This window comes from Mizuhopecten yessoensis, unplaced genomic scaffold (genome assembly GCF_002113885.1).
Source record: "Mizuhopecten yessoensis strain PY_sf001 unplaced genomic scaffold, ASM211388v2 scaffold11021, whole genome shotgun sequence".
NCBI classification, from domain to species: Eukaryota; Metazoa; Mollusca; class Bivalvia; order Pectinida; family Pectinidae; genus Mizuhopecten; species Mizuhopecten yessoensis.
In genome coordinates, this window is record NW_018408839.1 from 302,214 (window position 1) to 316,581 (window position 14,368).

Genomic DNA, 14,368 nt, shown 5'->3' on the forward strand with positions numbered 1-14,368 from the left:
TTGGAATAGAGCTAACCAATTTGAGAAGGAAAATGACATTGACCTACTTACAAGATCACAGGGAAAAATATGTCAAGCAACTTCTGAAGAAGAATCAAAAAGCATAGAATCTTATAATAATATTTTGCTGGTAGTTTCAACAGATGGAGCCAACAAAGTTTGCGAGGGAAATATTTTTAGTGCAATATAATATTTAATGAGAATATTTTGCTATGACTGCTTAAATATTCAGGTGAGCGATACAAGCCCTCTTGGGCCTCTTGTTGTTGAACATCTTTGTTATAAATTGTCATAGAATATTTTTATGTTACATATTCATGGACTAAGGGTATGTCTCATAAATAAACTTGCATATCATTATCATATTATAATCTATCACTTGTTTGTTTAAGATCTATTGAAATGTTGACTGAGGGAGTCACCATCCTGAGTAATGTAACATTGACTGGGGTCACCATCCTGAGTAATGTAACATTTACTGGGGTCACCATACTTAGTAATGTAACATTGACTGGGGGTCACCATCCTGAGTAATGTAACATTTACTGGGGTCACCATCCTGAGTAATGAAACATTGACTGGGGGTCACCATCCTGAGTAATGTAACATTGACTGGGGTCACCATCCTGAGTAATGTAACATTTACTGGGGTCACCATCCTGAGTAATGAAACATTGACTGGGGGTCACCATCCTGAGTAATATAACATTGACTGGGGTCACCATCCTCAGTAATGTAATATTGACTGGGGTCACCATCCTTAGTAATGTAACATTGACTGGGGTCACCAACCTAAGTAATGTAACTTTGACTGGGGGTCACCATCCTCAGTAATGTAACATTGACTGGGGGTCACCATCCTGAGTAATGTAACATTGACTGGGGTCACCATCCTCAGTAATGTAACATTGACTGGGGTCACCATCCTTAGTAATGTAACATTGACTTGGGTCACCATCCTGAGTAATGTAACATTGACTGGGGTCACCATCCTGAGTAATGTAACATTGACTGGGGGTCACCATCCTCAGTAATGTAACATTTACTGGGGTCACCATCCTGAGTAATGTAACATTTACTGGAGTCACCATTCTGAGTAATGTAACATTGACTGGGGGTCACCATCCTCAGTAATGTAACATTGACTGGGGGTCACCATCCTGAGTAATGTAACATTGACTGGGGGTCACCATCCTAAGTAATGTAACATTGACTGGGGTCACCATCCTCAGTAATGTTACATTGACTGGGGTCACCATCCTCAGTAATGTAACATTAACTGGGGTCACCATCCTGAGTAATGTAACATTGACTGGGAGTCACCATCCTCAGTAATGTGACATTGACTGGTTTCATCATCGTGAGCAATGTAACACTGACTGGGAGTCACCATCCTCAGTAATGTAACATTGACTGGGGAACACCATCCTGAGTAATGTAACATTGACTGGGGAACACCATCCTTAGTAATGTAACATTGACTGGGGGTCAATTTCCTGAGGAATGTAACGTTAGCCACAAAGGAGTTACAAAGTTTGAAACCTTCAGTTGACATCTCCGAAGAAACATTTTGGTATATTTTCATTTAATAAAATTATCCTTAGTTTATGAGGATCAAAATCAGTATTCCAGAAGGTATTGACCACAAATTGTATTCATATAGGGAATGACTGTGAGATGAAAAGTTTCATTTTTGACTGATTTCAGCCGTTTTAAGAAGTTACAAGCAATACAAACATCTACTGTCTCTGCCCATTTATATCTGCTTGATGCAAAACTTATTTTAGTCACAGAGTACAATGTCTTCAAATGGTGTCTTCTTACCAGTTGATTTCCTCAATTATTTATAAAATTGTCCTGAAAGGATTAGAATTTATACTCAAGAACGGGCAAGCAATTTCCTCGGCAGGCTAATAAAGGATTCACTTATTCTAGTAAAAACCATCATGACAACTCTGCTGCATGTAACTGGTAGATGGAACCAACCTTTGTTCACTATGTACCATATCCATTAATCTACTTGGATGAATCAGAAATGTTAACCAATGGCACATGACTCATGACAACAGATTAGTTGGAGGAAATAGGTCATATGAGCCGTCTGCGAAATCAACTGGCAACATTTCAGTAAAAAGGTTTTTATTGAATACAATATATTAATATACAAAACAATTTCAAACACATAATTAGGTTTTCAAAAACTTGTAGTCAATAATGCTTATCAATTGCATGACTTATTGTGTTTTATGTACTACACAAATATTTTGTAATCCTTAGCCTCATTGGGCTACAACACACCTGACAGGGTCCTGTGTGTGTCCCAGACATGCAACACTACCTGCAGCTGTATTCTGGAGGAACTTCCCCTTAAAGCAATTGAGCCAACACAGATTTAGTACACTCTTTCATTCCAATAAAACACAGAATAATCATAATATTACAGAAATATTGTGTAATATTAAAATCAGCAACACACATCATAATACAATTTAAATTCAAATTCCTGATGGCTTTATGCCAAGGAGCATATAAGTATATAAACAACTACCATACTCATCGAAAAACATCTCCAAAGATTACTGGAGAGTATTAGAACACATAACACAAGACGTGCAAGGACCTTTAATCGCTCACCTGGCTACTTTGGAAATCATGTTGAAATGTAACATTGTAGTAGAAGTAGAAGACCCTCAAGAGAGCAAGTCCTGTAAATTTATTTGTAAAACTTTTGATCCCCTTGGCTTTAGGAAGCTACCTCTATTTTAGTTTGGTTAAAACCTGTCCAGATGTTTGGGAAGATATGTCTTTTAAGGTAAAATTTCCTATTCAACACCGTTTGACCTCAATCCTCAGCCTCCAGGAAGGTAAGACCCTTTATTTCTATGGGTTAAGAATGCTACCACTACATATTGATTAAATCTTCCCCTTGTAGTCACCATCCCCCNCCCCCCCCCCCCCCCCCCCCATCATCTCCTTTTGTGAAACTTAAGATCCCTGTTGGCTAAGCAAGTTTTCATTACAATTTGGGTGAAATCTGCCAGTAATCTGGAAGGAGATGCCATGTTAAATAAATCGTGGAATCTGACCCCTTTGACCCCCATCCTCAGCCCCTAAGGATTGTCAATTCCTCTCTTTGTATATCCTTTTTTATCTCAATGAGCTAAGCAAGCTACCAACAAATTCTGCTTCGTAGATTGGGAAGAGATGTCATTTAAAGCAAAAGTTGACCGAAGACGGTTGAAGCACCACCACCACATATGCTTGTACCAGGTGAGCTGGTCACTTAACTGTCCAATGTATATATTGTATGTAGCATTTGTACCACAGGAACAGCAAATCTGAATAGGCAATTATGAAAATAAAACGAAACAATCAGAAAACAATTACATGTACATGGAAGTTTCAGTTAACAATTTTCAAATTGTGTTAAAAGTGAAAAAAAGGTTTTAAACCCAAACTGAACTAAATTTTCACTATGCTGTTATACAAGTTGTATGCTGAAGTTTTCATACTTGTTTCTGCTCATATGACAATTCAAGAGTAATCAAAAGAAAGCTCATTTTTAATAAGATACGAGTGTCAATCAATTAAACATTTTTCAATATGGCAAAGAAAATCCATTTCCACATCAAATTCATTCAGACAACGTTTACAGAGATACTGTGAAGGGACATTCACAGGAGAATCACTTCGTGGAGTGGTGGATCTGATCTGTGGCAGGTCATCATCGTATGGATGTGTTGATTCCACAGGCTCCCGGACTGACACCACATGATCCGGGTCACCTGCACAAACATTAAACTGATGTAATCTAGAGTCAGTTGATTGGTTTTTCAATGGTTCAACCTTCCTTGCTACATTTTCATAAATGTGGATTTCTTCAGCAGGTGGATTAGGATCTGTTTCAAAGGAAGATTGCGGTGTAATATGTCTATCAGGGGTTCCTCCTGTTGTCATGGTAACATTGCGCGGCCCTCCTGTTGATGAATTTGCCAATCTCTGCTCAAGTAGGTTTTTCTGGTGGGCAAGTCGGTCAAACTACATACAAACAAAAAACAATTAGATATGATGATTTTAAAATAAGGATTTTTAGTATCATGAGTCTAAAAGGATATTAAACATTTATTTGCTAAGTGTAAATGATATAGGACTACTGAGATATCTTGATTTTGAAAGTCATACTAGCTAGGACCACTGATGTAGCTAGGTTTTATGTTACAGCACATATACCCTGACATGCCTAGATTTTGAGGTCATAATACATGACTAAGAATCACCGACATCTAGTTTTCAGATCTCCATTCATAATGAAGGACTCCCAGCACAGCTAGATTTTGATATTACAGTTCAACATGTGTGGCATAAACCCAGCATAGCTAGGTTTTGATATTACAGTTCAACATATGTGGCATAAAACCCAGCATAGCTAGATTTTGATATTACAGTTCAACATATGTGGCATAAAACCCAGCATAGCTAGATTTTGAGTTTATATAAGAAGATCTTCTGAAATTATTGTTTTCAAATCAACCTTGACAAGCTTTGAGGTGGCTGTACATAATGAAGACATACTAGCAAACACATAAATTGCCTATCCCCCTGCCCCCAAAATAAAAACCTCACAAATCAATCCCTTGACATACCTTAGTTTTGAGGTTGCCATACATGACATAAAGGTTGTGTTTGGTGAGCCCATGACAACGCTGTTCCTCACGGAGAGTAGCCTCAAGCTGCATGGCCCTGTCCCGCTCCTTACACAAGTTGTTCTGGATCACCTCAATCTGACAACACAAACACAACAATGAAGCTGCAATCTCAGTATTTTGTTTTGACTTTATCAATTGAAAATGCAAGCAAATTAGGGCCAAACAACACTAAAAAACCTTAACAGTAAACAGTGTAACTCTGTAACAGCAACCCAAATGGTACCTCTATTGTACAACACAGTGTAACTCTGTAACAGCAACCCCAATGGTACCTCTACTGTACAACACAGTGTAACTCTGTAACAGCAACCCCAATGGTACCTCTACTGTACAACACAGTGTAACTCTGTAACAGCAACCCCAATGGTACCTCTACTGTACAACACAGTGTAACTCTGTAACAGCAACCCCAATGGTACCTCTACTGTACAACACAGTGTAACTCTGTAACAGCAACCCCAATGGTACCTCTACTGTACAACACAGTGTAACTCTGTAACAGCAACCCCAATGGTACCTCTACTGTACAACACAGTGTAACTCTGTAACAGCAACCCCAATGGTACCTCTACTGTACAACACAGTGTAACTCTGTAACAGCAACCCCAATGGTACCTCTATTGTACAACACAGTGTAACTCTGTAACAGCAGCCCCAATGGTACCTCTACTGTACAACACAGTGTAACTCTGTAACAGCAACCCCAATGGTACCTCTATTGTACAACACAGTGTAACACTGTAACAGCAACCCCAATGGTACCTCTATTGTACAACACAGTGTAACTCTGTAACAGCAACCCCAATGGTACCTCTACTGTACAACACAGTGTAACTCTGTAACAGCAACCCCAATGGTACCTCTATTGTACAACACAGTGTAACTCTGTAACAGCAACCCCAATGGTACCTCTACTGTACAACACAGTGTAACTCTGTAACAGCAACCCCAATGGTACCTCTATTGTACAACACAGTGTAACTCTGTAACAGCAACCCCAATGGTACCTCTATTGTACAACACAGTGTAACTCTGTAACAGCAACCCCAATGGTACCTCTATTGTACAACACAGTGTAACTCTGTAACAGCAACCCCAATGGTACCTCTATTGTACAACACAGTGTAACTCTGTAACAGCAACCCCAATGGTACCTCTATTGTACAACACAGTGTAACTCTGTAACAGCAACCCCAATGGTACCTCTATTGTACAACACAGTGTAACTCTGTAACAGCAACCCCAATGGTACCTCTATTGTACAACACAGTGTAACTCTGTAACAGCAACCCCAATGGTACCTCTATTGTACAACACAGTGTAACTCTGTAACAGCAACCCCAATGGTACCTCTATTGTACAACACAGTGTAACTCTGTAACAGCAACCCCAATGGTACCTCTATTGTACAACACAGTGTAACACTGTAACAGCAACCCCAATGGTACCTCTATTGTACAACACAGTGTAACTCTGTAACAGCAACCCCAATGGTACCTCTATTGTACAACACAGTGTAACACTGTAACAGCAACCCCAATGGTACCTCTATTGTACAACACAGTGTAACACTGTAACAGCAACCCCAATGGTACCTCTATTGTACAACACAGTGTAACACTGTAACAGCAACCCCAATGGTACCTCTATTGTACAACACAGTGTAACACTGTAACAGCAACCCCAATGGTACCTCTATTGTACAACACAGTGTAACACTGTAACAGCAGCCCCCAATGGTACCTCTATTGTACAACACAGTGTAACTCTGTAACAGCAACCCCAATGGTACCTCTATTGTACAACACAGTGTAACTCTGTAACAGCAACCCCAATGGTACCTCTATTGTACAACACAGTGTAACTCTGTAACAGCAACCCCAATGGTACCTCTATTGTACAACACAGTGTAACTCTGTAACAGCAACCCCAATGGTACCTCTATTGTACAACACAGTGTAACACTGTAACAGCAACCCCAATGGTACCTCTATTGTACAACACAGTGTAACTCTGTTACAGCAACCGCAATGGTACCTCTATTGTACAACACAGTGTAACCTTGAAGTAGGAACTGTAATGATATCTCTTCAATACAACAGTGTTGTTATATTTATGTTGTTTGCAAATTAATCTGACAGTGCCACAGACCATACACTAAGCTTCCAAGAGGAGGTCTTTGTTGTGTGTTTTCTTGTAAGGTAGCTATCATGTCAGAACATTTTGGAGGTAATATTTCAGATGTATTTAGTGGTGAATAGCTGATAACCCTAAAGCAAACTCTAATGAATTATTTAATAGAGGCAGCGTTTACCGTGGACAGAAGATGGTTGTTGTCTTCTTCGTATTCAGAGATCATTTTCTTGAGTTTGAAGTTTTCATCCTCGAGTTGCATCTTCTTTGTTTTCAGATCTGCCTGTTCGTGATGCCTTTCCGTATCCTGCACACTCTTTAGAAGCTGCTGGTAGGATTTCTTGATATCCTGAGTTCATAATAACAAGGCGGCAGTGTAATAACTGTTGATAAGCACAAATACTAGTATGACAATGTCATATTTTTCCTTGAAAACTGAAACTACCTCTAAATAATCAAAATCACGCTAACATTTTCTTTCATGTCAGAAATTCTTAACTGTTAAATATGTGTCTATAATTATAAATAAACACCGAGTTTTCCTGTTCAGAAAGGAGTGGATCAAATTATGTTCCACGGACAAGTCTTAATTTAGGAATATTTTTCGATAAAAAAGTAAAGTTATTGTTTGCAGATTGAACACAAATTGAAGGATATTCATTATTTTTTCTTTTTAAATTGAGATTTCTAAAGCATGTCCTAAAGCATTGGATATTTTTCATCATCAATCTCATGTGACACAGAAACTCATTTAGTAAGATCAATAGTCATCACTTCATGCCTGAATATAGAACAGATATATATAGATGTAGCAAAGAAAGAATTTTCTTGTATTGACATTATCTAATATTAAAATGGCATTGGAAGTGCTCTTCCTTTTAGATTATAACAAGGATTATGTATTCATAGCTTGTTATTTTCCATGTAATCTTTTTGATTATAACAAGGATTATGTATTCATAGCTTGTTGTTTTCCATGTAATCTTTTAGATTATAACAAGGATTATGTATTCATAGCTGGTTGTTTTCCTTGTAATCCTTTAGATTATAACAAGGATTATGTATTCATAGCTTGTTGTTTTCCTTGTAATGAGCAGTTCAATCATGTAATGATTTCCCTTACTCAAACATTTGTTATTGTAACCTAATTCTGACAGCCTACAGTTTAAGTTATTCTTATAATCCTCAGTTTACCTTATTCTCTTTGATGAGTCGTTCATTAAGGAGATGCTGATCCTCAAGCTGTTTGGTCAGCCTTTGTATGCGATTCTGTGTATCTTTCATAACTTGATGAGGATCAGGTGACAATCTCTCACCTGTCGTCTATAACAATCAGAAAAGGTTCACTACAGTAAATCAACACATAAAAAAATGTTTTGACCCAAGGAGAAAGTCCCCAGAGGCAAGGCCAGATCTTAGGGACCAAACCTGGTAATATATATGTATCTATAAAATTATATAATGGGGCAGAGCTGAACCCATGGACCCAACCTGGTAGCATATGATGTTCATCTCTTCATGCTCAGTAAGCAAGTATATGGTTATATGGCAAACACCTCAACCATTTTCAAATAATTACCTTATTTGGACCTTCCCTTTAGGCTCCTGGGAGATCAGTCCAGGTCTATGTAAATTTTCGAAATATCACCACTTGAGAATGATTCTCTATAGATATGGCTAATAATCATCACATAGATCTAGAGGAAAAGACACTTAAAAGCAATATGTCTAAAATTTAGACATATTGCTTTTAAGTTTAGGGGGGTGTGAGGGCTTTGGTCACAAGTTATTTAAAATCATTTGTGACCAAAGCCCTCACCCCCCTTTTAATTTAATACTTTGAATCAACATTAACTGAGGATGCTTAATATATGATGGATATCCAACAGTTTAGAGAGGAAATGTCACTTAATATAGAGGAAAGAGTTTAAGAGAGAAAAGCCAAAACTAACCCTTTTTTCATTCATATTTTCCTCTGTATTGGAGTTATTGTCACTGCTCCATTTTGGGGACACCAACGGTCTCAGAAATGGACTTGTTTGGCAAGAGCTATCAGACATCCTGGACACCATATCCTTGGTAGACCTGGAATCATACAGGCAGACTGATGATAAGGAATCGCTCGTCTGGCTGTTCACAGTTGTTCCTTCGATGTTCTGATGCAGTTGTGTCTTGTATAAGGTAACATCCTTGTAGAGACTTTGCACCTTTTCCTTAAACACATCTTTTTCTTTTGACACATCTTTTAACTGCTGTTCTAAAGCTTCCACCTTTTGATGAGAATGTCTTTGTATCTGCAAGTACATCAATATAACAAGGATTATAAAACACTGAATGTTTGACTTTAACACCTGTCTGCCTGAGACTGGCAGTTAATACAAATTTTATACTCAGATTTTTCAAAACTTTCTTATGCCCAACAAGGACCAACATGTATTCTCTAAGTGTTTCCCCCCCCCCCCCCCCCCCAAAGTCTCACAGCAGCCTTTACACATAACCACTGAGAGCAACATTGTTTTACCAATCCTTTCCATCATGTTATCACCATAATGTATGGATCCTTTTACAGTTTGTTGGAGATATATGGTACCACCAATAATTTTGAAAAAGAGATGTCTTTTGAAGCTTTTGCACTTTGTGACCACTAATGGCCCCTACACCCTATGGGGTTCTTAGTCCCTTCTTTGGTAAATAAAATCTTATTCTTATCATTTAAGAATTATTTCAGAGATACAATGTTTGAACGTTTCGCATTCAGTGGTCCTTTATGACCCCTACCTCTCTGCCCCTGCTTGAATATAGATTTTGATCCTCATTTTCTAAGGATCGTTTTATAGAATGTTGGTAAAAATCCATGCATGAGTTTCAGAGATTTTGTGAAGGTTTTGTGTGATCTGTTAAGATCACTGTCCCAGTCCTCCGTGGGTCACCCTAACTTAGGGATTAACCCTTCTTAAGTACAGACTGATGTATATAAATACCGATGAATTTGGTTGAAATCGAACAGACCATTTCTGAGGCAAAATAAAATTATTATTTACAGATTAAGGACATCGAAAAGACAAGCACAACACGTCACAATAGTGATTTAGGTGATCTGATACAAACCTCAACTTGATTTAAATCTGTATGGTTCTGCTGGAGAACACGCTGTAGTTGTCTCTTCGTCTTTATAAGTTCCATTTTTAAATTGTTGAAGTACTGAACTGAAACTCCCTCTAATGTCTCTTTTAACGAGCTTTTAGTGTCACAGTCAAGTTTTGACTCCTCCATCTGATTTTTCTTCATCACAGAATCAGAAGTTCCTTTTAAGCTTGAAGATACATTTATGTCATTTCCAAATTTGAAAACACGAGGCTCTGGGTATGTGACCTGGTGTGACTTCCCCTGGGGCATGACTTGCTCTCTTGGAAACGACTTGCCCTTCGAGTAACTTCTATAAGACAGAGGTCCACCGTCTATCTGAAGGCTTGATTCAACAGAAGATACCTGTGGATTGGTAGATGAAAACTGTGAGAAAGATGACACAGGTCCACTGCTCTCACTTTCATCAGTCGTTTCTTCACTAAGTCCATCTTTCCATTCTAGAGTCAACTCTCCAATACGTTTGTGAGCCTCTAGAAGGAGTTTTTCTAACTCTTTTGATCTTTTTCTTTCCTTGCGAAGTTCAATGTCATTTTCCTGCAGATGGAGGTTAAGATTATGTGCCCCCTTGGCTCTGCTTTTCAATGAATCTGCCTCTTCCTTGGAAAGCAGCACAAACTTATCTAATGATGCTTGGAGACCTTTCTCCATTTCAAACACATTCTGAACTTCTAAATCTGTTATAATAGAAGAAAAATGATGATAACGTAATCAATTTGCAAAATCAATGACTGAAATAATTGATTCTAAAAATTGTAAATATTGCAAAAGTGTATATATAGTCGTCATTTCAGTTCCTGATCACTTTAACATAAAATTTGTGTATGGGGAACTGGGCTAGGTCGATCACCCGCTACCAGGTAACATCAATCTAGAGTTTGGCGAGTCCTAGGAGCAAATCACAAACTAACAGTGCATTTTTCTCTCTCCTTTTACAGTGGTGCCTTTGTCCAACCCTTGTTTAAGTACTGGGTGAATGCTAAAACTACAAGGGAATTTTAAAACCTTGGCTGTCAATATTGTTATTTTCTGGGGCAAAGAACTAAATAAAACTAAAAGGCGGGATGAATGTAGCAGATATGGACTTGGTCATTTGCATGATTATTGCTACCGAGTGTTAAAAGTTATGAGCACATTTGATTAATCCCGACCCGCCCAGCCATTATAATGTTACAAGTATATTTCAAATTTAGAAGTTAAGTAGGTTTACCAAAAAACACATGATTAGTGCTTTATTATATATCAAGAACAATATGACTTACAAATCCAGATTGTCGATACGTACTGGACACTGATACACGTACTGGACACTGATACACTATATAAATACAATCAAATGAAACACAGTATCAAGTCTTCCATACCATGTGACGTTTGACCACAGTAACTTCTGAAAACGCTACAGTATCATTTAAGATAACACTCTGACGCACATCTTATCCCTCTTACCTTTGCTTCCGTGTTACTTATCCGTTCTATTTATAGAATGTATCCTGATTATCTCAGAGTACGAAAATGGTAAACATGCATGCAAACAATGTTGCTTTAGCAAAAAGAAACATGTAATATTTCAAATGCAAAGTTGAATTAACTGGAATTGAGGTTCCTCATTTGAACTTTCATTTTCCTCGAAATGGAGAATTTCCGTTTGTAGTATAAATATATTTGTTAATTTTTTTAATATGTTTTCTTACACGTACGTAGGGATTTCCCCCTATGACCAAGTTGTCCGATGCACGCTTGAAATAGCTGCGTAAGAATCAAACACTTATCTGATTCAGAAGAGATGAGGCACCTGTGGGATATAGCAGAGACGTAATACATACGTCTCTGGATATAGTGAGAAAATAGTTAATATCAAAGAAATATATTTTAGAACAACATTTTTGGGCATGTGTTTATACGTTTAAGATAGGATGTGTATCTTTGATATTGGTTATAACATGAGAATGACAAATAAAATCAATGCGACGAAAACATACACTGCTGATCGTTCAAAGGGAAGTAACTCATGATATAACGTTAGTTTCGATAGGCCTACGTCGAAAGCCATGGATTTTAATCAGCTCCTCGGAGTCCCGATTAAAACGGGTTAACCCGTGGCTTTGCGACGACAACCGTCATAAGGCGATCGCCTCTTATCATCCATGGATAATAGGCGTAGTGAGAAGCGGAACATTTAAATATATGGACAAGGACGTGTTGTATAAAAAAGACATAATTGCAATAACCGTTAGAACATACAAGGAAGGTTAAGGATACTAGGACTAACATCTTTTAAAATAATATAAGAATTTTATATTGTTGATACCAAGAACAAAGTTGAACTGCAGGAAAAACTGTTTCTCTAACAGTATCGTCTCCGACCAGAACAGAACTATAAGAGAATTCAGGCACTCCTTAAATACCCTTCAAAATTTAGGATATTGGAACTTTTTATATGCAATTATGGTTTAATTGAAAAAGACGGACAACACATTTTTAGGTCACCTGAGACAAAGTCTCAAGTAACCTATTGCGATCGCCTTTTGTCCGTCGTTGTCCGTTGTGCGTCCGTAAACAATTTACATTTTCGACTTTTTCTCCAAAACCCCTGAACCAATTTCAATGAAATTTTGCAGAAACCTTCCATGGCCAAAGGTCAACTAAATTGGCCGGTTTGGTCCACAGCCCCCAGGGGCCCGAGGGGCGGGGCCAAAAAGGGTCAAATTGACTAAAATTTCAAAAACCTTCTTCTCAAGACCAAGATATGGTAGAATCAAATACTCTTCATAGATGGAAGGATCTTGTTTATGACCCTAGGGTCTCACGTTTACCCCCTGGGGAAGGAGGGGGGGGGGCAAAAATTATTATGGTTTATAATGGCAAATGATACTTTGAATATTACATGTCAATAACTTAATTGGAATTATAACCCTGAGGTGACAGTTTGATACTTTGAAAATTTTGAGCCAGCCCTACCCCCAAGGGCTGGAGGGTGGGCCCAAAGGCGTTAGCGGGCTAAAATTTCTTCATTTTCCTTGCTTAGAATCAGAGGTGCTAGTTTCAAATACTTTTTTAGTCTTAAATCTGTAAGCTAGATATTGATTAAGGTGGGTTTATTGTTTTTTTGTCACTTTGAATAATATTTTTGTTCATGTTAAAATCAAAATCAACTCTCTGTATAAATATATCAGGTGACCGTTAAGGCCCATGGGCCTCTTGTTTAGTTCATAACAGTTCTTTGTGGACTGGTTAAAAGAGTGATAAATATATCGATTTAGGCCTAGTACATTTTTGCCAGTCAGTGAAATATCGGATTCTATCAACTTGATAAAACATATCTTTCACACAGTGACAAATATCAAAAGTTAGAAGAGTGATAAATATAAATGATTGGTCACTACCAAAAAGTGATATTTTCACACTGTGAAAATATCACTTTTTGGTAGTGACCAATCATTTAATAGTCGTATATACCGCATCATATAACGTATCATAACGGTATCGTCTATTCCTTACATTCGGCAAAGGCAACGGTTTTTTGAGTTCAGATTCAAATGAAGCGACGGTAGAATAAGTGGTTGTTATGGTAAGTGTTTGGTACACACCCTTGAGTATTTACATAAATAACTGTCAGAAGTTTGGCGTTGATATCTGTCCGTTGTACACTCTGACTGAATTTTAGATATGGTGTGCTGTGCCGACAATTACTGCTTCTGGTTTGATGTATTTAAGGCTCCTTTTCTGTTGATATCGGTCCTGCATATTTACATATCCTGCATATTACACGGAATGAGAATGTTTTACAACACGATTTTAATCTACAGAACTTCATGTGTAATCGTTTCTCGACTGTATAAATTGATGGCATATTTTAACATTTTCCTTCCGTTTTCCTTTTTTCCCGGCAAGGTTTCGTACGTATTGCGCCAACAGTTGCTGTACAGAGAAGATCGTTTCGTCCTCTATCTTTTTGACCGCTAGCTGTCTCTCCGCAATAGAAAGTTCGATCGAGTTTTGATTTTAGTTTAAACATTATTTTAATCCTAATTTTTGCACATTAAACAAACTTCAAAACATAGAATAGTTTGGATTTTGAAGTAAGTTGTATAAAACGTTTAAGATATCTTTTGTGAAACTGTGCGTAAATTGTTAGAAATCGGAGAGACAGCTGTTAGCGAATAGGCTGCTCTATCCGGTAGATAATGTATTTGTTTCAGTGTCCTTGTTTGCAAGGTGTTCAGTTTTTGTGACCCAGAGTTTGTACAGCTCCTGCGTCCAGTCAGTATATGATTCTTGGGACGACAATGATTTCCATAATATGTGTCCTCCCATGAATTCCAGCACCAGTATAGTATAAGCAGTCCTTCTCCCTACTTTCTCACCGATGTTTACCTTTCCCT

General features: G+C 37.9%; 1 protein-coding gene across 3 annotated transcripts; it reads right to left on the reverse strand.

The window, feature by feature from the left end:
* Positions 1–3,518: 3,518 nt before the first annotated feature.
* On the reverse strand, positions 3,519–11,708 carry LOC110464691 (interaptin-like). 3 transcript variants are annotated; one of them, XM_021520037.1, is made up of 7 exons: positions 11,433–11,708; positions 9,948–10,660; positions 8,792–9,133; positions 8,034–8,162; positions 7,021–7,188; positions 4,644–4,781; positions 3,519–4,038 (listed from the first exon to the last, which is right to left on the reverse strand). In XM_021520037.1, exons 2-7 carry the CDS (start codon positions 10,632–10,634, stop codon positions 3,580–3,582), a joined length of 1,923 nt encoding a protein of 640 aa, XP_021375712.1. In that variant the 5' UTR covers positions 10,635–10,660; positions 11,433–11,708; the 3' UTR covers positions 3,519–3,579. The 3 variants fall into 3 exon arrangements, with proteins under 3 accessions (XP_021375712.1, XP_021375714.1, XP_021375713.1); XM_021520039.1 differs by having other exon boundaries at positions 11,417–11,708; XM_021520038.1 differs by lacking the exon at positions 11,433–11,708 and adding an exon at positions 11,246–11,410.
* Between the last annotated feature and the right edge of the window lie 2,660 nt (positions 11,709–14,368).